The sequence below is a fragment of the Triturus cristatus genome, chromosome 6 (assembly GCF_964204655.1).
Source record: "Triturus cristatus chromosome 6, aTriCri1.1, whole genome shotgun sequence".
Taxonomy (NCBI): Eukaryota; Metazoa; Chordata; class Amphibia; order Caudata; family Salamandridae; genus Triturus; species Triturus cristatus.
The window spans coordinates 1,699,675,839-1,699,696,160 of NC_140589.1; the positions used below are offsets into that span (position 1 = coordinate 1,699,675,839).

General features: G+C 50.1%; 1 protein-coding gene across 1 annotated transcript in view; it reads left to right on the top strand.

Moving 5' to 3' along the window:
* The window catches only part of KCTD3 (potassium channel tetramerization domain containing 3), a 340,096-nt gene that overhangs the window by 143,763 nt on the left and 176,011 nt on the right, over positions 1 to 20,322 (top strand). The window contains exon 6 of the mRNA XM_085612922.1: positions 13,829 to 13,909. Within this exon, the coding sequence (XP_085469048.1) occupies positions 13,829 to 13,909 (81 nt within the window). The remainder of the gene's footprint in view (positions 1 to 13,828; positions 13,910 to 20,322) is intronic.

Sequence of the window (20,322 nt, forward strand, 5' to 3'; positions counted from 1 at the left end):
TCTTGCTGGTTCCTCCTCCGTCGCGGTCCTGCCCTGCGCTCCCCCCTCCCCCGCCGCCTTGTGCTTGATGCCCTGCTATAGCGGGCTCTGGGGTTTGGGTTTTGGCGTTTGGCTGCCCCTCTCTGTGGGGGCGGCTGTGGGCTTCTGGGTTTTTCCGACTGTTGCGCCTAGTTGCGTGTGGGTCCCTCGGCCCCCTCTGTCTGTTTGGGGCACGGGGCTCGGTTGGCTTTCGGCTTGCCGGCAGTGTCCGCTCTGTACCCTCGGTTCTTTCGTACCTTTCCGCCCTGGTTTCGCATGGCCTGGTCTGCTTTCTGCGGTTGTGCAGGGTCGGGCCTGGTTTGTGCCCAGTTGGGGGCCCGCCTGGGTCTTCCGGGTGCTGTGGATTTTGGGGTCCTTTTTGCACTCTCCCTGTTGTGTTCGGGTCTGCGGCTGTGCCGCTCCCTCCTCTTCATGCTCCCTGTCTCGGCGGTTGGTTCTTGCCCCCCTTTTTCTGTTGGACCAGGTGCTATGGCTCAGTGGTTTGTCTTGTGCCTGTGGTTGTTTGGGTTCTCGCAGGACATGGGTTCGTGGCACGCACATGCTGTCTATGTGTCATGAGTTGGCACACTGTCGTTCTCTTATGAGGTTGTCTGACTTGGTACCAGGAGCTGTAGCTCAATGGTAAGTCTTGTGCCTCTGGTTGTCAAGGCTCTCACAGGACAAGGGTTCAAGTCCCGCAAACGCTGTCAAAGTGTCATAAGTTGGCAAAATTTCATACTCTTCTTTAATGGGGCCTTCCTCGTATGGTGTTTTGGGTACTCACTTCGGCGGCTGGTGTACTCCGCCTGGTACGTTTCGGTGCCTTTCGCATGTCCCCTGCACTCGGTTTCCACGCGTTTTCGTGTGACGTTCCTTGCAGTCTTGTTGCCTGGCTGTTTTTCTCCTTCCGGTTGGTCTCGGTGCCTCTGGTCCTTCCTTGGTTCGGTTTGCCCGGCCTCTTCCCGCTTCTGTCCTGGTACGGCTGGGAGGTTTTGGTGCTGCTATGGACTACTGCGTCTCCTGCAGGGGCCTGGGTTCGGTTTCTTAGTCGCAGGAGCTGATCCTGTTGAGTCCCCTCTGCCGTTCATCCGTTTGTGGTTGTTACATTGTGGGCCGTTTTGTTGGTTGACGACGCACTTATGCTGTTCTGCTCTCCGATTCCCGTATTGGTTGTCGTGAGCTTTTTTGTTCTGGGCTAGGTCTGTGGTTTTCACTCTGGGTGATTTTCCAGTCTGGCTTCTGTTTGCCGTTCCTTGGTTGCTCTGGGGTTTTCCCCTGCCTTGCTGACCCTGCCTTGTGCTCCCGGGTGTTTGCTGGGTTCGCCCCTGTTTGTGGCTGCCTGTGTGACGGTGTTCTTCTGGGTCCCTTTGGTGCTGTTTGCTCCCTTTGGGTCTCCGGTTTTGGCTCTTCGGCCTTCTCATTCCTTCTTCTGCCGGAGTTTCTGGATCGCCCTGCCCTTCTGCCCTTCTCGCCTATGGTGGGTGCTCGTTTCGGCGGCTCGCTTGGTCCCTGTGTGGGGCGGGCTCGGTCCGTGGCGCGGCCTTTCCCTGCCTTCTGTGCGTGGGTGGTCTTGTGGGTTCTCCGCTTTCTGCGGTGGCCTGGTTGAGTCCCCTTGGTGGCCAGGTCTCTTCGGTGTCGTTTCTGTCACCTTCCTGGGTCTGTTTTGTTCCCTTGTTCCTGCCTGGGTTCTCTCCTTGGGGTCGCGGTCCCTTCCGGGGGGTCCTTTGTGTGACTGGGGTTTATTTACCCTTCTGTGCCCCTTTTCCTTTCTTGCGGCACTTGCCAGTTTGCTTGCGTCTGGTTCCGCTGCCCCGTTCCTCTTGTGGTTTCGGCTCTCTCGCGGGTGGTGTTCTCCCTTGCGGGTTTGCTGTGTTTGTCAATCGGCTTCTCCCTTTCTGCTGTGCCTTTTTTGTTGGGTCGCTGTGGTGGGGTTGCCCTCTGTTCGTTCGGTTTCCCTTTTTTTTAAGGGGGGTTTTTTGTTGCCCTCTTTCGGGATGTCCGTTTGCCGGTGTTGGCCGGCTTGATCTCTGGGCTCTGTTTTCTGTGGCCTTTGGTTCCGTGCGGTCTGGTCCGGAGCTTTTCTCTGTCCCGTTTGGGCCTTTGCTTTCGGCATGGTTCCTGCCGGCGCTTCGTGTCTCTGGGGTCCGGGTTTTTGTCCTTCCCGGTGTCTTTCGGTCCCTGGCTGGTTCTTCCTGCTCGTGGTTGCCTCTCCCCTGGGTGGTCCTTCCGCTCGTTCTGACCTGTTGGGTTTGGCCCTCGTTCGTGGGCGTTCCCTTCTGGTCTGTTGGTTTCTTGTGAGTTTCCATGAAGCCGTTTGGCTTTGGTATGTGCTCACTGTGTTAGTCATGTGGCGAGGAAGACTAACGAGGAGGTAATGCCCCGATTACTTACCGGTAATCTTCATTACTCCGAGTATAGTCTTCCTCGCCACATGAGTTCCCATCCCTCCCTCCCTGTCTGGCTATCGGCTTCATGTTGTGCTTGGTAGTTTCAGGCTGATGGGTTGGGCCGGCCCGCCTCTTATAGGGGGTCATAGGTGTAATGGGGCGGCCATATTGGGAAGGGATGGGAGGCATAGGATTCTGACTTTTTGCTTTGGAGGGTTCTGTTGTGGAGCTGAAGCTCACTGTGTTAGTCATGTGGCGAGGAAGACTATACTCGGAGTAATGAAGATTACCGGTAAGTAATCGGGGCATTAGTGAATATAGCCATTCTGTATGTCAGAAATGCTTTAGCTTTAGGTGTTGGAGGCTCTCAGTATTTCATTGAAGGCATGCAGGTCTGCAGGACTTTGCATCATGCGGAGTGTCAAGGTGACGGGAAGGAATTGTGTGGGTGGTTCTAGTAGCAATGCATTCACCTGCGACCCGTTCTTAAGGGTGGAGGGCCATGCCCTCCGCACCTTTTTCCGAAGTGAAAAGTGTCTGTCAGGCTGAGCAAGGCCAGCCTGTCAGATTTCACAACCCGTCAGGTGTGAGCTCCTCAGTCTGGCAAATCTCTTGGTGGTCCTCCCCTCATGACGAGCCTCAGTTTTAAGCCCTGACGTGTCTATCATGACGCTTGCCCCAGAGAGGGGTGTGGTCAGCAACTCTCACTGACCCAGTCCCACTCTGTGACGAGTAAGGTGTTAAATGGTAGCGGCAGTTTCAGTCGATAACCTTTCAAGTATTTGCCCGGCGGTAATCGCCTCTCATACCACTCGATGATTTTACCAATAAAAGAGGCAGGCGCCGGAGACTGGAAGGCAGGAAACAAAGTTTTTATTCCGTCGGAGCAGAACACATCAGATCAGACAGCAAGGTATCGTCACGAGGTGCTCTAACTGCATCTCTGAGACCTGGTCTCTTATACACTGGTTTATTGCTTTATTATACATAGTATATTCTTGAGATTCCCTTGATGCCTGAAAGAACATCCCCTGAAGCCCCCGGCTCAGATCCGATCCCACACATGGTTACAGTAGAGGTTCCCACCCTACCCGCAGTGGGAGATGGCTATCGTGCAGCAGGGAATTCCGCTAATTCCCGGGGGTGTGTGCAACCGGCCGGGTCTCAGGGGGTAGGGGCTTTGATCTACTGTAATCCCTTTGATGTGGGGTGTTTCCCTTACAGTAGGGGCAATAAACTGCATCCGCAGGGCTAGGTGATGGCCTGGGACCAGTTCAGACAATGGGGCGCAGGGGAAGGGGGTTATCAAAGGAGAGGCATGACCATGTATGGGTTGTCGGTCGGAAGTGGTTCCGTAGCAGGGTCGCGCAGAAGGAGAGGGTTTATGGCCTGTATGAGAGAGCGGGGGTGGCCGGCGCGCGGGGGATGCTCGCAGCGCCGGGGGAAAGCGCTGGCGATCGAGAGTGAGCGGGGAGAGAGAGTGGGGTGCCTAAAATGGCGGCCGTGCATTTGCTATGCGTGGCGCTGGGGAGAGGCAAGATGGCGCAGATAATGTTCAGTTTGCACGCTAAATTTCCACAGTCCTCCCTTTTAACATGTCTCGCCAGCTTGCCTAGTTTGGATCTATCCCCATAATACCCCGTACCTCCACCTCATTCAGAGCTTTCATCCGCTCAGTTTCAAAGTCCAAAGTCTTAGGGCAGATGCAGTTCATAAAAAGCGAACATAAAGGTGGCAGACACTGAATCCCCAAGCAACATCCACATAGTATCATGATTGGTATGAGGATAAATGAAAACAGCCTCCATCCCCAACCTTTAATAGCGTCCCAAAACCAACTCCCCAGTGACCATTCTTCTTGCTCTTGATGGACCTCTGTGGACAGTCTGTGGAGGTGTTCAATTGCTTTGTAGACTGAGGGTGAGTTATCCGGTACGTAGGTACAACAGCTGGACCCAATGATGCGGCATGCTCCTCCGCGATCAGCCAGAACCACATCTAGAACAAGGCGGTTCTGGAGAGCCACCAGGCGGACGGCCTGAAGCTCAGCGGTGTTGTTGGCGAGGGCGCCAGCTGTAATGTTCATTGCTGTTTCGACTGCCTGGGTTAAGTGGCGGATGGCACGGCTGTTTGCCATCGGACCCCAGAGCGGAACAAGACCCTTTACTGCGTCCATGAACTGTGCTCCGGTGGAGTCGGTTTGTACAATGTCTTTGGCACGTTTCTGTCGGTGATGGTTTGCTGGAGCCACATACGTCAGAGGAAGGACAAAGGCGATGTAGCAGGTGCCTCCCCAACCTTTCGGGAGCCAGGTGTAGGCTTTAGTACCACAGACGAAGTACATATTCGGGGAGGCAACAAAGGAGGGTGGGTCAACTGAGTCCAATGTTCGGGTGATGAGGCAGGAGCTGTGGCCCACCAGCTGTGCCCCCAGGCCTTCGAGGCATACAGATCCAGTGATGTTGATGACGGACAGGGCCACTGTTAGGGTGGCGGCTGTCCGTTTTCGGAGGTAAGAGAAGGTGGGTCTGGCTGGATTGTTGAACACTTGCATTTCAATTCGTTCTTTGGCGGGGATGTCCATGTGAAAGGAAGTGTTCGATCTCAGAGGGCAGAAGAGGGCGGAGGTTCTACCGGTTTTGTTCAGCCAGAACCCATGGTAGAAGTGTGACATGGTTCTGCCGGAAGTGGCATTGTCCTTGTAGCTCTCTTGCAGGAGGATCAGCCAGGCGAGGCAGGAACCATGGACAGAAAAAGGTGAAGGGATGAAAGGGATTGAGTGCCCAGTGGCATGGGGCAGCAATCCACAGATCCAGCAGTTAGTGGCGTTGGTGGCAAGATTGTGTTGGTGGAGCAACTGCACAAAAGAGTTATTCCAGAACTCCTTACGCCTTTCTCGGAGTTGGGGTGAAAGTGAGATCAGATGGTGTTCTTTCGTGGTGGTAGGTTGAACGGTAGTCAGCAATGTCTTATGAGCGGGTGTGCTCTCCTCCATGATCCAGAAGGTGACCACGAGGAGAAGGCAAAAGAGAAGGGAAATGAAAAGTGCTATTGTCTTAAAGCTGTGCATTCGGTCAGTCTTTGGGTTTTTGAAGTGGATCTTCGGACGTCCGGTTGCTTCCATCATCTTCATGTCGGGCGCTTCCATCACCTTCAAGAGACTCGGTAGCGGGCAGAACCACAGACTTTGTTTTAGTTTCTCTCCTGGTGGCCTTTGAGGTGACTAGGCTACCGTTCTGAGATTTCCACTTAGCCTGTGGTCTGCTTAGCCGAAGTTCTCTCCTTTCGTCGCAAGTTATACCCTTCTTTGGATGGCACAGTGGGATATTCAATCAATTCAAGTGTCTCTGTATCCGGGCAGCGGCTCAGGGATGGTCGGTCTTTGTCCAGAAGTTCCTCTTGGGCGGTGATGTTGTCCGTGGTTGTCAGGGTCGGTGATACCTTCTTGCAGTGGTGTGCATGCAGCCAATTGCATTTCCCCTCCACTCGAAGAGCTGTTCGGGTGGTGATCAGGACTTGCAGGGGACCCGTCCACCGGGGCTCCAGACTCTTGGTGCGCTGGAAGTTACGCACTAGGACGAAGTCACCGGGTTGGATGTCGTGTCCCGGGCCCCTGGAAACATCGGGAATGGCGTGCAGCACCTGCTGATGGATAACAGACAACGTCTTAGTTAGGTTATACAAATAGTCAGACATGAGGACGTCCGGGACGTCGTGGATGGATGTTGGTTTTGGTGCAGTCCAAAGGTTCATGGGCCGCCCAAAGACGACCTCGTAGGGGATTAAGTGGTGTTTGGTGGGGGTGGAACGCATTGATAGCAATGCTAGTGGGAGAGCGTCTGGCCATCTTAGTCCTGTGGTGGCGACTATTTTTGCTATCTTAAGCTTCAATGTGGCATTGTGTCGCTCAACCAGGCCTGCAGATTGGGGATGGAAGACCGCATGGAACTTCTGTTTTACACCCAACCCTTTTAAGATGAGTTGGATAACTTCGGCTACGAAGTGGGGGCCATTGTCGCTCCACAAAATTCGACAAAGGCCGTATCGGGGGAAGAATTCCTTCAGCAGTACTTTTGCGGTAGTCATAGCGGTGTTGTCATGGGTTGGGTAGGCTTCCACCCACTTGCTGAAGGCACACACAACGACCAGTACATACTTTAATCCTTGGCACCTTTCTAGCTGGACATAGTCCATTTGTAGGACTTCAAAGGGGTGATTGGGGACCCCAAACCCTCCCCGGGGTACAGCAGTTCCTTTCCCAGGGTTGTGTTGGAGGCATACTAGGCATTGTTGGACCAGACGTTTGGCTGAGTCTGGTATTCTGTCGTTGTGCCAGACTTTGGAGATGAGTTCGATCATGGGGGCAGACCCTATGTGTGCGGGGGAGTGTGCCATGGTCAGCATGGGGATCAAGTATGAGTCGGGTAGCAACCACTTGTTCGAGTCTTTAGTTCGCCAACAACCGTCATCGTCCTTCAATCCCACCCGGGCCCATTCAGTTAATTCGTGTGGTGTGCTGGCTAGTTGGATATCCCTAATCGTTTCCCTAGCATCCTTCCATTTCTCAGTTTGTGACCTGGTCACGTACATGCGGGTCGTGGACCTATTCTCGGCTGTGGTTCGGGCAGTAATGTCAGCTAGTGCATTTCCCTGACCTATAATGTCTGTCACCTTCTTGTGTGCCTGGCATTTGATCACAGCTATCCGTGTGGGGAGGAGGACTGCTTCGGTCAGGGCAGAGACTAGATCTCCATGCAGGATGGGTGTGCCATGAGAAGTCAAGAATCCCCTCTCTTTCCATAAGAGCCCGAAGTGGTGAACTACCCCAAAGGCATACTGACTGTCTGTGTAAATGTTTGCGGTTGTCCCTGCTGCCAGGATGCAGGCTCGTGTGAGGGCAATTAGTTCAGCCGCCTGTGCGGATCGCTGTGTGATGCGGGCTGTCTCAACAACTGTTCGAGCTGTGGTGACTGCATAGGCAGCTGAGGTGGTGCCATCAGGGAGCTTGATGCAGGAGCCATCCACCCACAGTTCTCCGTCAGGGTCCGGGAAGGCAGTATCCCGGAGGTCAACCCTACTCTTGGTTTGTTCGTCGGTGAGTGTCACGCAATCATGTATAGGGGATGCATTGGGGTCAGCGTCAGGGAGAGGTAGTAGAGTAGCTGGATTCAGAGTGGTGCATCGTTTCAATGTGATATGGGGTGCAAGCAGAGTTAGTTCATAACCAGTCAGTCGTGCGCTAGTCAGGTGTTGAGTCTTGGTTTGGTTCAGGAGGGTATCAACAGCATGGGGTACTAGCACGGTGAGGGGGTTCGAGAGCACGATCCCCTCACTTTGCCGGATAGAGACAGCAGCGGCGGCTACTGCTCGAAGGCAGGCGGGCAAAGCTCTGGCTACGGGGTCAAGAGTGGCAGAGAAGTAGGCACAAGGGCGTTGTTTAGGGCCTACGGACTGGGTTAGGACAGACAACGCACATCCCTCCCTTTCGTGGGTGTAGAGGGAGAAAGGTTTAGTGTAGTCTGGGGTTCCTAGGACTGGGGCCGAGCAGAGGGTGTCTCGTAATTCTTTGAAGGAGGATTGGCATTCGGGTGTCCAGGGGAGGGGTAAGGGGGTATCTTTAGCAAGCAGGGAAAGCAGAGGTTTTACGATAAGACTGAAATTTGGCAACCACTGTCGACAAAAGGAGGTGAGGCCCACTAGGGACCGCACTTGCTTCTGAGTTTTGGGAACAGGGGTTTCTAGAATGGTTTGAATTCGGTCAGGGGTAAGTTTCCTCCCGTCTTTGGATAGTAGGTGGCCTAGATACGTTACTTGGGGCTGGCAGAATTGCAATTTCTTTCTGGAGACCTTGTGACCGTTCTCCGCAAGGAAGCGGAGGAGGTGAATGGTGGCTGTGACGGCAAGAGGAGTGGTGTCGGCTGCCAAAAGAATGTCATCAACGTACTGTATCAACACCACTCCATCGGGTAGTTGGACTGCATCCAGTTGCCTCTTGAGGGCTTGGCTGTAAATACTGGGACTCTCAGTGTAGCCTTGGGGTGCCCTGCAGAATCTGTACGAACGGGCTTTTAAAGTGAAGCCGAACAGGTAGCGGCTGTCTGGGTGGATGGGAATGGAAAAGAATGCGTTCTTGAGGTCAATAACAGTAAAGATGGTGGCAGTGGATGGAATCAGGGTAAGGATGGTGGTGATGTCTGAGACTACGGGGTACTGGGGTATGACTACTTTGTTAACCTCTCGCAAGTCAACAATGAAACGGTAGGCTTTCTCATCCCCCTCGCCTTGCTTCTTTACAATGGGTAGGATAGGGCTGTTGCAAACATTACTGACTACTTCTTCTACCACTCCTGCCTCGACTAGGGACTCGATGATTTCCACCAATGCCTTCTCGCCTTCGGGTGATATCCGATACTGTGGAAGCTTTGGGAGCACTGTGTCCGGTCGGACGGTTATGTGTACCGGGTCGATCACCATGCGCCCTACATCTGAGTCGGTTTTAGCCCACAGATGTGAAGGTAATGTGTCGAGTAGGGACATATCAGCATCGGTTATAGAGAGCATACACCGTGTGTGACAGGGTCTGGACAGATCTGGGTTATCGTGTAGGATGACTCGAACTCCGTCTGGGGAGCATCTGATGGTGGCTCGAAAATGTTTTAGCAAATCAAGTCCCATAATAGCATCGGGGGTGTTGGAGGAGAGCAGAAAGGTCGTGTCAGTGGTGTTATCTTCTAAGTCAAAGGAGATTGGTGCTGATAAGGGGTTAGTGGAGGGCGATCCATCGAAGCCTATTGAGGTTACATGTGAGCCAGACAAGGGTGCCCTAGGGATCAGTCGTTTGGATAACGCACTACGTGTCGCCCCAGTGTCTACCAGGAATGGGGATTTTGTGCCCAAGACCTTAGCAGTGACGTAAGGGCCTTGCTGATCAACACGGAGTTCGACTGGATCCCTCCCTTGCCCCTGGCGGTCCTATGCGAAGTCATGGGTGCTTTCATAGTCGGACTGCTGACACTGGTTTTGTCGGGGGCGATCAAAGGTGTTTGGTCTGTCTGGCCTGTCGTTGATGGTGTTGTTCGTGTGCCCTCGTCCCTGTCCTCTATTTCTGGGGTCATATGCTGTGTCTCTGGGGTCCCTATTCTTGTTCATTTCCAGAAGGACCGGGCACTGGGATTTCCAGTGTCCGAACCCTCTACAGAACGCGCATTGATTCCCATCTAAGTCTCTCCGTCCATTGTAGGGTGTAGGTGTATGGTCTCTAGGGGGTAGCTTTCTAGGGGCGGTTGGTTGGTAATTCTCTTTCGGGGGTTCCCTTCCTATGGTCACCCCTTGCAATTCTGCTATCATTACCCTCTCCTTCAGTTCCTTTTTCTTCTTCTCTGATGCCCTATCGTTCTCGTTTTTCTGATTTTCGTAGTATTGGGCCATCTGGAGAATCGCTGCGGGTTTGGAGGCTGCCCAGCTACTCTCGCTGGTCTGTAGCTTCTGGGAAACTTCTTGTGACAGACCCTTTACATAATTCTGGACAAAGAGGTGGTGTCTGGTTGCGGTGGTCATGTCTTGGCCACTGTAATCGGAAAACACAGTCTCGAATCGGGAGAAGTATTCAGACACATCTTCCTGGGGTTTCTGACGGCAAGCCGTTACTATCGACCAGTCTACCTTTCTTTCTGGGATTAGAGTCTTCAGCTTTTGTACAATCTTGTCTGGGAGCTCTAAGATGGCTTTCGGGGGTTTCTGTCCTGGCTCTCGCTGTTTATCTATGGTATCGAGTTGTACCCAGGTATATCCGAACGGCTCAGCGTGGTCAACTTTCCGGATTTGTTTCCACACATCAGCCGGCAGACATAGCCCAAAGAACAAGTCGATATCTGCTAACGTCATTATCGTTGAGCCTAAGGCTGTGCCCAATTCCGTGTAGAAGGCAGTCGGGTTCTTTCTAAAGTCGGGTAGGGTCTTTCTAAAAGTCAAAATATCTTGCCGGTCCCACGGCTGATAGACCCAGTTTTATACAACCCTTCCCTTCGCATCTGGGTTGTTGATGTCGTCGTGTGTTCCCTGACCCCGTGGGGGGACCCAGTAGGGGGCAGCTTCTTTAATGGGCATCATGGCATCGGCCCTTCCTCCCTGGGGATTAGTTGCTATGGGGGTTTCTGTTTTGGTGGTCTGTCCATGTTCTTTAAGGTGTCTGTAGACCTCGAGTGTACGAGTGAAGAGGTTCGTTACATCGCCCTCTCTTTCTTCCCCAATGTCTATCTTCCTATATAGGGCCGCTAAGCCTTCGGGACCTTTATCGTGGTACCTATCCTCATATGCATTCAGGGCGTGATAACAGAGCCGTACGACGAAGTGTCGTCTGCGGCTGTCGGCATACGAGTTATACACGTCTGTTATATACTCCTCACTTTCTTTTCGTTCCACCAGCGTCCCTACTATCTTGTCAATTCCTGCTCGTTCATCCTTAGTTAATCGATTCATTCTGGTGGACTCTTTCTTTCCTATCTCATGGTCGTCTGGCGTTGTAGTCGACGTTGGGTTCAGCACAAGAGGCTCAGCCGGCGCGGAGGCCGTGAGGGCCGAGGCCCCTGTACTGCTTTCGCTCGCGTTCGGGGGTTGTGGGTGTTGCACTATTGATTGGGAGGGTGCATACGGAGGGGGCATGTAAATGATCGGGGGACCTAACAGTAACTCGTCATTCGTTCGCTGCTTGGAGGACAACTCAGGGTAGAGCAAAGAAGGGGTCCTAACAGCGTACTGGCCTGAGGTTTCGGGCTCCTGTCTTAGTTTAGTTTCCCTTCTCTCCTTTATGTCTTCTTCTAACTTTCTAGCGGCAAGGTGAGCTGCCTTTCGTAATTCCTTTTCTGCTTTTACTTCTTCCCTCTTTTTCCGTTGCGTCGCTTCTTTGCGCCACATGCCGATACTGTCAAGCATAGTAGGCGTCGTCTTATTGCTACGCAGAGCTATTTCTAGCGCCTCTATCTTATGGTCGTCGAAGGATCCCATCAGTGGCCACTGACTCTCGGGGTCCTTCTTTGTATATTTATGCCATAGTTTGGTATAAGCTACGGCGACTAGTCCATATTTAGTGAACATGTCCTTATTAGGGGTGCCCTCCAGTGGAGCCGGATGGTTCACCTCTAATAAGCGGTCCGGGCAGAACCAACTACCAATCAGTGGGGAGAAGATAGGCATGACGGGTTTCAACGGGGACAAAAGTCAGCACTACCTATCTTTTCACTGCTTGCAAAGACTAGACAGAATATCTCTATTCTTCGTTATTTGCAAGCAGAGAATACCTCCAAAGAACCAATATCAAACAACTAGTGTTCGGACAATCAATCAATCAATCAATCAATGGGAGATAAAGATAGGCATGACGGGTTTCAACGGGGCCAAAAGTCAGCATTACCTACCCTTCACTATTTGCAAAGACTAGACAGAATATTCCTATTCTACGTTATTTGCAAACAGAGAATATCTCAAAAAGCACTATTCTCCAAAACAATCAATGTTCGGACAATCAATCAATGGGGAGATAAAGATAGGCACGACGGGTTTCAACGGGGACAAAAGTCTGCGTTACCTACCCTTCACTATCTACAAAGGGAGAGAGAGAGAGTATTTCTACTCCTCCCCGTTTGTAGACAGCGAATATCTCAAAGAGAACAATCAATGAGCACAATCAATGAGCAATACTAGTATTTCCAAAGCGTCAAACAATCAATCAATTATTTCTCAATTTGTCGTGTATCACGACCTTACCCGGACCGCGTGGACAGTTTCTCGTCTTCCGCCTCCAGCGCCCGATCGTCCTCTACTCTCCGTATTTGCCGCGGCACTCCTGATGGTTCCCAGTCAGGACCGTAGATCACTCGAGAGAGGTCTGCTCGGAACCAGTGAAGTTCGGATGATCGGCTGCCAGACGAGGGTCTATTGGGCAGGAGCTCTCCCGATCGTTGCAGTCGTTCACTCTGTCGTCGGGACCTCTCCCACTGGATCCACGTGTCGCTGATGGGCCCCACGTTTGGGACGCCAATTGTTAAATGGTAGCGGCAGTTTCAGTCGATAACCTTTCAAGTATTTGCCCGGCGGTAATCGCCTCTCATACCACTCGATGATTTTACCAATAAAAGAGGCAGGCGCCGGAGACTGGAAGGCAGGAAACAAAGTTTTTATTCCGTCGGAGCAGAACACATCAGATCAGACAGCAAGGTATCGTCACGAGGTGCTCTAACTGCATCTCTGAGACCTGGTCTCTTATACACTGGTTTATTACTTTATTATACATAGTATATTCTTGAGATTCCCTTGATGCCTGAAAGAACATCCCCTGAAGCCCCCGGCTCAGATCCGATCCCACACATGGTTACAGTAGAGGTTCCCACCCTACCCGCAGTGGGAGATGGCTATCGCGCAGCAGGGAATTCCGCTAATTCCCGGGGGTGTGTGCAACCGGCCGGGTCTCAGGGGGTAGGGGCTTTGATCTACTGTAATCCCTTTGATGTGGGGTGTTTCCCTTACAGTAGGGGCAATAAACTGCATCCGCAGGGCTAGGTGATGGCCTGGGACCAGTTCAGACAATGGGGCGCAGGGGAAGGGGGTTATCAAAGGAGAGGCATGACCATGTATGGGTTGTCGGTCGGAAGTGGTTCCGTAGCAGGGTCGCGCAGAAGGAGAGGGTTTATGGCCTGTATGAGAGAGCGGGGGTGGCCGGCGCGCGGGGGATGCTCGCAGCGCCGGGGGAAAGCGCTGGCGATCGAGAGTGAGCGGGGAGAGAGAGTGGGGTGCCTAAAATGGCGGCCGTGCATTTGCTATGCGTGGCGCTGGGGAGAGGCAAGATGGCGCAGATAATGTTCAGTTTGCACGCTAAATTTCCACAAAGGGATGGCCGTCTCCTGCACCTAAGGTCAGCCAATGAGAGGAGGCGGTAATTCCAACTCTTCAGGAACCTCTGAGGCTTCCCTCGAGGTGACTGCTGCAGCCCAACAAGTGGTATTTTCTGTTTTATTGGTGTGTGTGAGCTTGTGCAAAGTATGAACGTATGACTATTTGTGAGTACGTGCTGTGAACGTGTGTGCGTTTGTATATGCTTGTGAATAATTGGTACATGTCTATGAATACATGGGTGTGAGGGATTGTGTGTGTGTGTGTGTGTGTCCTGCCTGCCCCCCCCCCCCCTTTGAGTTACCTGCTGCCACAGAATACTTTGTCTCTAGACTTCTGGTTAATTGCTCATTCTTCCAGCGCTACCCTTACTGTTGAAGGCTACATTAGCCATGCATGTGTGAGGTTTGCACTGCGCTCATAAGTGAATGCTTTCTTGAAGAAAACAGCACTGTAATGCACGTGCGCCATGGTGGAAAAAAATTCTATTGACGTTTTAAGATCTACTTTCACCACTAATTGATATTGTTTTTGCTTAGTGAGAAGACTTTTACTCTGCGATGAACTGGAGCGCTCGTCCTGTGGCAGTGTCCTTTTTCATGGCTACTTACCTCCTCCAGGTACCAGTATTCTTCATTCTACCTTTATAGTCCTGAACCCACAGAACTGCTGCTGCTGAGTGACTTTACTCTCTGGATGTGACGCCATTCTGCCCTCACAGTAGCGCACATGCATGGTCCTTTCGGCGCTTGTTTGGATATGCGCATATTCACAATAAGTTTCTTAAGGTTGCTTTGTCCGGTCCCCATGAAACATAGATATATTGTGAAGTGATAAATTATATTTTGCTGCAGTAGATTTGGGATAACATGAACATTTGTGCAAACAATTGTAGTGCAGAATGGGAGAATAAAAGCCGTACCGGGAATAACTAACTGACTCTGATGTCAAACACTGCTGCTGTGCCGAAGCCAGCCGTCACCACATTCGATACAACCCCTTAAACAAGATCAGTAGCGTTTGAGGAACTATATGTACAGTTTAGAGAAAAAAGCCTTGCCTAGCCACTGCATAGATAAATGTTTTATTTTCTAGCAATTTCAGATGTTAATGGTTTGCTGTTTGTCTCTTTGGTATTGCTAATAATCTAATCAACAAATTGTGATATAAACAGCTTTTTATTTTCATAATGTGAAACATCTGTTCTGTTTGTACGAAGCATTAAACGCGTTTACTTAAAGACTGACTATTTCTCAAATGTTTAGCTACAACAAACTCAACGTTTTTACAATCACGTAATTTAATAGCGTTAAAAATGAATTCAAGCGTATTTACTCTTTATTGACATATCAGCTGAATAATCTGCATTAATACATTACATCCACCCGAGAAATAAAACTGAGCTGGTGTCTCTTCCTTTTTACTTGGTCTTTTATATCCTGTGTGTATAAGATAGGCAGCCTAGTAAATCAGCATGTTTGCTACAAGCGACCGATGATAGGAGGGTTTTGCCAAGATGGTTCGCTTGTTTTATTGAACTGGTAGTTTGTGAAAAATCGATCGTTCCATTTAAAGTTATTTCTTCTCTCCGCTTTCTCTGAGCTAGGATGGAGTTCGCGCTGAATAGGATCTAAAATCTTTTTTTAGCTATACTAACAGAAATGGGCATAGGCTTGTAGCAGAAACTTGCAGTAGCCGGCCCTTTCATTCATTCGTTCATTAATTCATTAAAGCGTCTTCTCTCTGGACAAGATTGCGACAAGAACTTGCTGCCTGTGGACCTGGACTTCTCTTGCAGGTCAGGCATTCAGTGACCGAGGCTAGGGTGGAAATACTGAATGTTTCATCAAGAGACAGGTTTGACAAAACTGGTATTCCAGACTTAGTCTAAATTTTAATTTTGCAGTTGGTTACAGAATGAAATGTTGGACAGTTAATGCCTATGAAACATGTCGCAAACAATAGGCGGCTCTGAATGGGTGGCTGATTCTCTGTCTTTCAAGTTGGGGATCTCCATAAATCCCTTAGTACTTAAGCAAGATCTTAGGTGTGATCAGATGTTTCTCAGGTTTTCCTTAGCAGCCACAGCAGCCCTTGCTCATGAATGTGCCATGTTTTGTACTGAGTTTGTAAAGCGTGTTGAAGGCCTTTGGTAATGTCATTGGTCTTTCTTGAGACTGCTTTTTGCACGATTACCCAGCCACATTCCTTAAGGGAATTGAAGTAAATCCTGACAAGGTGAATATTTCTCACTAGTCAGAAGCGGGTTGCATATAGGCCTGAGCAAAATTTTAATGACGCCGGCGTAATGTAATTTTGTGTAGCACATTTTTTACAAATGCCAATATGCCACGTTGTGTAATTTTGGAGAGCAATTTTAACTCAAGATGTATCATATGGGTACTTTTTCAATGCAAGTGGTATTTCAGGTAGATTTTATTTACCGGAGTAGACTATTTTGGTAGTTTTTGAGCGCAAAACTTCAAATCTCAAAGCGAGAAACAGTGTTCTGAATTTGAGCAACCAGAAATTGACTTGAAATTACATTTTTGAGTTGTATTTTTACCCAGGCATACTGTTCGGGATATCTTATGAGTGGGAGAATCATTTCACGCAATCACACATAACTTTGCTGTTATTTCACGTAATTATGCTACAGCAAGCTTCACATCTTTTTCACACCCCTAGCTGCATATTAGGTAAGAACAAGTGTCCTGTACGCAATGGGGGAAAAAGTATTACATAACAAAGAGCAATTTTTTTTTTTTGTAAAGAACGTCCAGTGTCACAGTCTTAAACACCGTAGAAAAGGGATCCTAAGGAGTGGTGAGCAAGGAATGTCTTCGGAAGGTACCAGTGCCACATAAATGTGCCTGTGTTTTTCCTAGTGGTTCACACACAACTTTCCACTGACAGACAGACTGTTATTTTCCTTATGACTCGGAGACTTAAGCATATACGTGGAGTGAAAGCCTGAACTCTCTTTTGGTAAAAAAAATTGGAACTATCTACACAGTGAAGCCGGAGTTACGAAATCTTCTTCAACATAATTTGCCATTTTTAGAACTGCGGGTCTCTAGTTGGCAGAGGTAGGTACTTTTGACCAAATGGGGACCCTTGCTTCTAGTCAGGGAAAGGGGGATACACACTTTAGATAACCCCTGCTCACGCCCTTGGTAGCTTGGCACGAGCAGACAGGCTTATCCCAAAGGCAATGTGTAAAGTATTTGTACCAACACTCACAGTAACACAGTGAAAACACCACAAATGGCACCACACGGGTTTAGAAAAATAAGATTTCTTTATCTAAACTATACAAGACCAAAACGACACAAATCCAACATACAGATACTTAGTAGAAGTTCTTGAAAGAGGTTGTTGCAAAAATAAACTTGTAGATGATAAATACAACACTTAGTTTCAAAGTACCTGGAATGCGTAACGCAAAACAAATAAAAAGGGTCGTAGAGAAGGCGATGCGTCGATTCTTCCTGAGCTCCGGTTTCGATGCCACAAGATGGCGCCTCGATGCGTTGTGATGATCGGGTGCGATGCAACAAGATGGCGTCTTGGATGCGATGCGACTACGTGGAGGTGATGCGTGCATGCCCGACGGCCGTGCGGCGAAATCAGTGGTTTCCTGAGCTGCAACAGGCCCTTCGACACGCTTCTCCGGTGATGCGGCAGTGATCAGTGGCGGCGACAACACGCTTCCTCAGCGATGCGACAGCCCGCAACGTGCTTCTCTGGTGATGCGGCGGCGAGCAGCAGCAGCACGCTTCCTTGGCAATGCAACAGCGCTTGCTGCGGCGGCGACACGTTTTTCCCTCTTTGTGACGTGCTTCCAGCTCCCAACAGCAAAGGGCCTCACACACAGTTATAGGCACCTCCTGGCAGGCTAGAACTCCCAGCAAGGAAGTTCAGGGAAGCTGGGGGTGAAGTCCTTTTGGTCCTGGGACTTCATAAATAGGAGGCCAGCTCTTCTCAGGTCCTTGGAGACTGTTCTTCAGATGGACACAACACACAGCAAAGTCCATCTTTAAGCAGGGGACATAGCACACAGCAAAGTCCCTTTGTCCTCTCCTCAGTAGAAACAGCAAACTGCAGGCCAACCCCAGACACACAGCAAGGGCAGTACTTCTCCTCAGTCTCTTCAGCTGTCCTCATTGGCAACAGGTTCCTCTTGATCACGAAGTAGTCTAACTTTCAGGAGTTCCAGCTCTAGTATTTATACCCCAAAAGTCTTTGTTCTCTATGTGTGAGGGGTCTTGGACCCAGTTCAAACCAGTTCTGGGTGCACTCTGCCAGTGCACAACTTCTTCCTTTGTTAGTGTGGGCCAGGGTCATCAGACACAGCGCAGGAGGTGGAGCCAGCATTGTGGAAGGCAGGCAAAGCCATATTCAGGCCCCGGTGCTATTCCTCCCACCAGTCCAAATGTAGATCACCCCAGCCCCTGTCACTCTCAAACCAGACAGTCAAGCCACAAACAGGCAGAGGCACACAGAAAGGTTGAACAAGAAAATAGCCACTTTCTAAAAGTGCTATTTTCAAACACAGAATTTAAAAACCATCCTTACTAAAAGATGTGTTATTAAATTCTGAGTTCAGGGATACCAGACTCCAATTTTCCATCTCACTCCTAAGGGAAGATATGCAGGTAATATGTTACACAGCATTCCCCATTCTGTCCTATGAGCAAGATAGCCTTTCAATAGTGAAAAACGAAATTGGCAGTATTTCACCATCATGACATGTTACCCACACTAGTATATGTCCTACCGTTCACATACACTGCACCCTGCCCAGGGGGTACCTTGGACCTACCATAGGGGTGTCCTATGTGTAAGAAAAGGGAAGGGTAAGGCCTGGCAAGTGGGTGCACTGGCCAGGTCAACATGGCAGTTAACAAACTGCGCACAGGCACTGCGGTGGCAGGCCTGAGACTTCTCTTAGAGCTACTCATGTGGGTGGCACAATCAGTGCTGCAAGCCCACTAGTAGCATTTCAATTATCAACCCTGGCACACTCAGTGCAGTATACTAGGGACCTACTGGTAAAACAAATATGCCGTTCATGGATAACCATTCACAATAACAATTTACACTGAAAGCATATTCACTTCAGCATTGGTAAAGTGCCCAGAGTCTTAATGCCAACAACCACAGGTCAGGAAAAACAAAGTAGGAAGAAGCAAAAGGTTTAGGGCTAACCCTTTTCCAACAGCCATTAACATTTAACAGTTCACCGACTTCAACCAAAGGATCTCCAACTGCGCCGATGTCGTTGCACCCATCAAATCCCGCAAACACTGCAGTATCAACAACCAATTCTGCAGACAGCTGGAGAGGAAGTGGAAGACCAACCATGGTGCCAAGGCAAGATCAACCTACAAGGCCGCCCTCAGGCACTACCACCACCTCCTGAGAGTTACCAAGAAAAGAGCCCTCATGAGTAGGATCAAAGCCATCTCCAAAAGAGGCAAATAGATTTTTGCCATCATCGAGGAATTCACCACCCCAGACGCCTCAATTAACTTCACCTCCCCCTCCCGAGAACTCTGCAATGACCTTTCAAATTACTTCAGCAACAAAATCGAGAAGATCTACAACAACTTCGAAAAGCAACCAAATCCTGTTGACATTATCAGGCAATCTGCACACCTACTACTCAGACACCTAACCAACTGGAGGACACTCACTGAGGAAAGCACCACATCAGTCATGAAGACTATCCACTCTGAGCCCCCCCACAGACCCTTGTGCACCCCATATCTACAACCTAGGAGGAACCCTGCTCAGGAAATTGCTCACCCATATTATCAACTCCTCTATTCAGTCCGCAACCTTCATAGAAGAGTGGAAGCATGCTGCCGTCACATCACTCCTAAAAGAAATTATCATCTGACCCCATAAAATGTAGCAACTTCTGACCAATCACCCTACCCTCGCACCCAGCAAAGGTGATAGAGAAAGCAATCAACCAACAACTAACCAACTACCTGGATTTCCACACTCGTCTCGACTGCTCCCAATCCAGATTCCTCATCAGTCACAGCACAGAGACAACACTTATCGCCTTCACAGATGAGATCTGCAACTTTCTCGACTGAGGAGAATCTACCACGCTCATACTGCTGGACCTCTCGGCAGCATTCACCACTGTGTCACATTCCAGTCTCATCAAATGATTGCACGACACAGGCATCCATGGCCCTGCCCTCGATTGGATATGCTCTTCCCTCACAAGGAGAACACAGTGACTCAGACTCCACTCCTACACATCGGAGCACAAGGACCTGATCTGCGGATTCCCTCAAGGATCTTTCCTCAGCCACCCCCCCAACCCTCATCCCCCCATTTTCAACATTTACACAACACCACTCGCGGACATCCTCTGGTCCCACGCATCTCCATCATCTCCTATTCCGATGACACCCAGCTTATCCTCTCCATGTCGGGCAAATCCTCCACAACCAGATCCAACTTCACCGAATGCATGATCCACGTATCAGAATGGATGAGAAACAACTGCCTGGAACTCACCACGGATAAAACTGAAATGCTGATTTTCAGGAACAAAAAGTCACCCTTGGACTCCACCTGGTGGCCATCAGAGCTCGATCCTACTCCATCACCCACCAATCACGCATGCAACCTGGGGATCAGATTAGATAACAAACTCAACATGGCCACTGAGGTGAACAGTCAGCTTCTCCTGTTTCCATATGCAAAGCTTCTTTAAAACAAGATTCAGATGGATTCCCAGGAGCACCACACGTACCATCACGCAAGCCATAATCACCAGTAGACTCCACCTCCTCCACTGTATTCAGTAAATTCAGAACGCCACCGCCAGATTCATCTTGAACCTCCCTAGGCATACCCACATCACTCGCCATAGCGATACACAAACGCTTCCAATTCAAACTCCTCCTACATGATACAAAGCACTGCACAACACTGGATCAGCATACCTCAACTTCTGCCTCCACTTGCACCAGCCCACCAGACCCCTACGCTCTGCCTCTCTCTC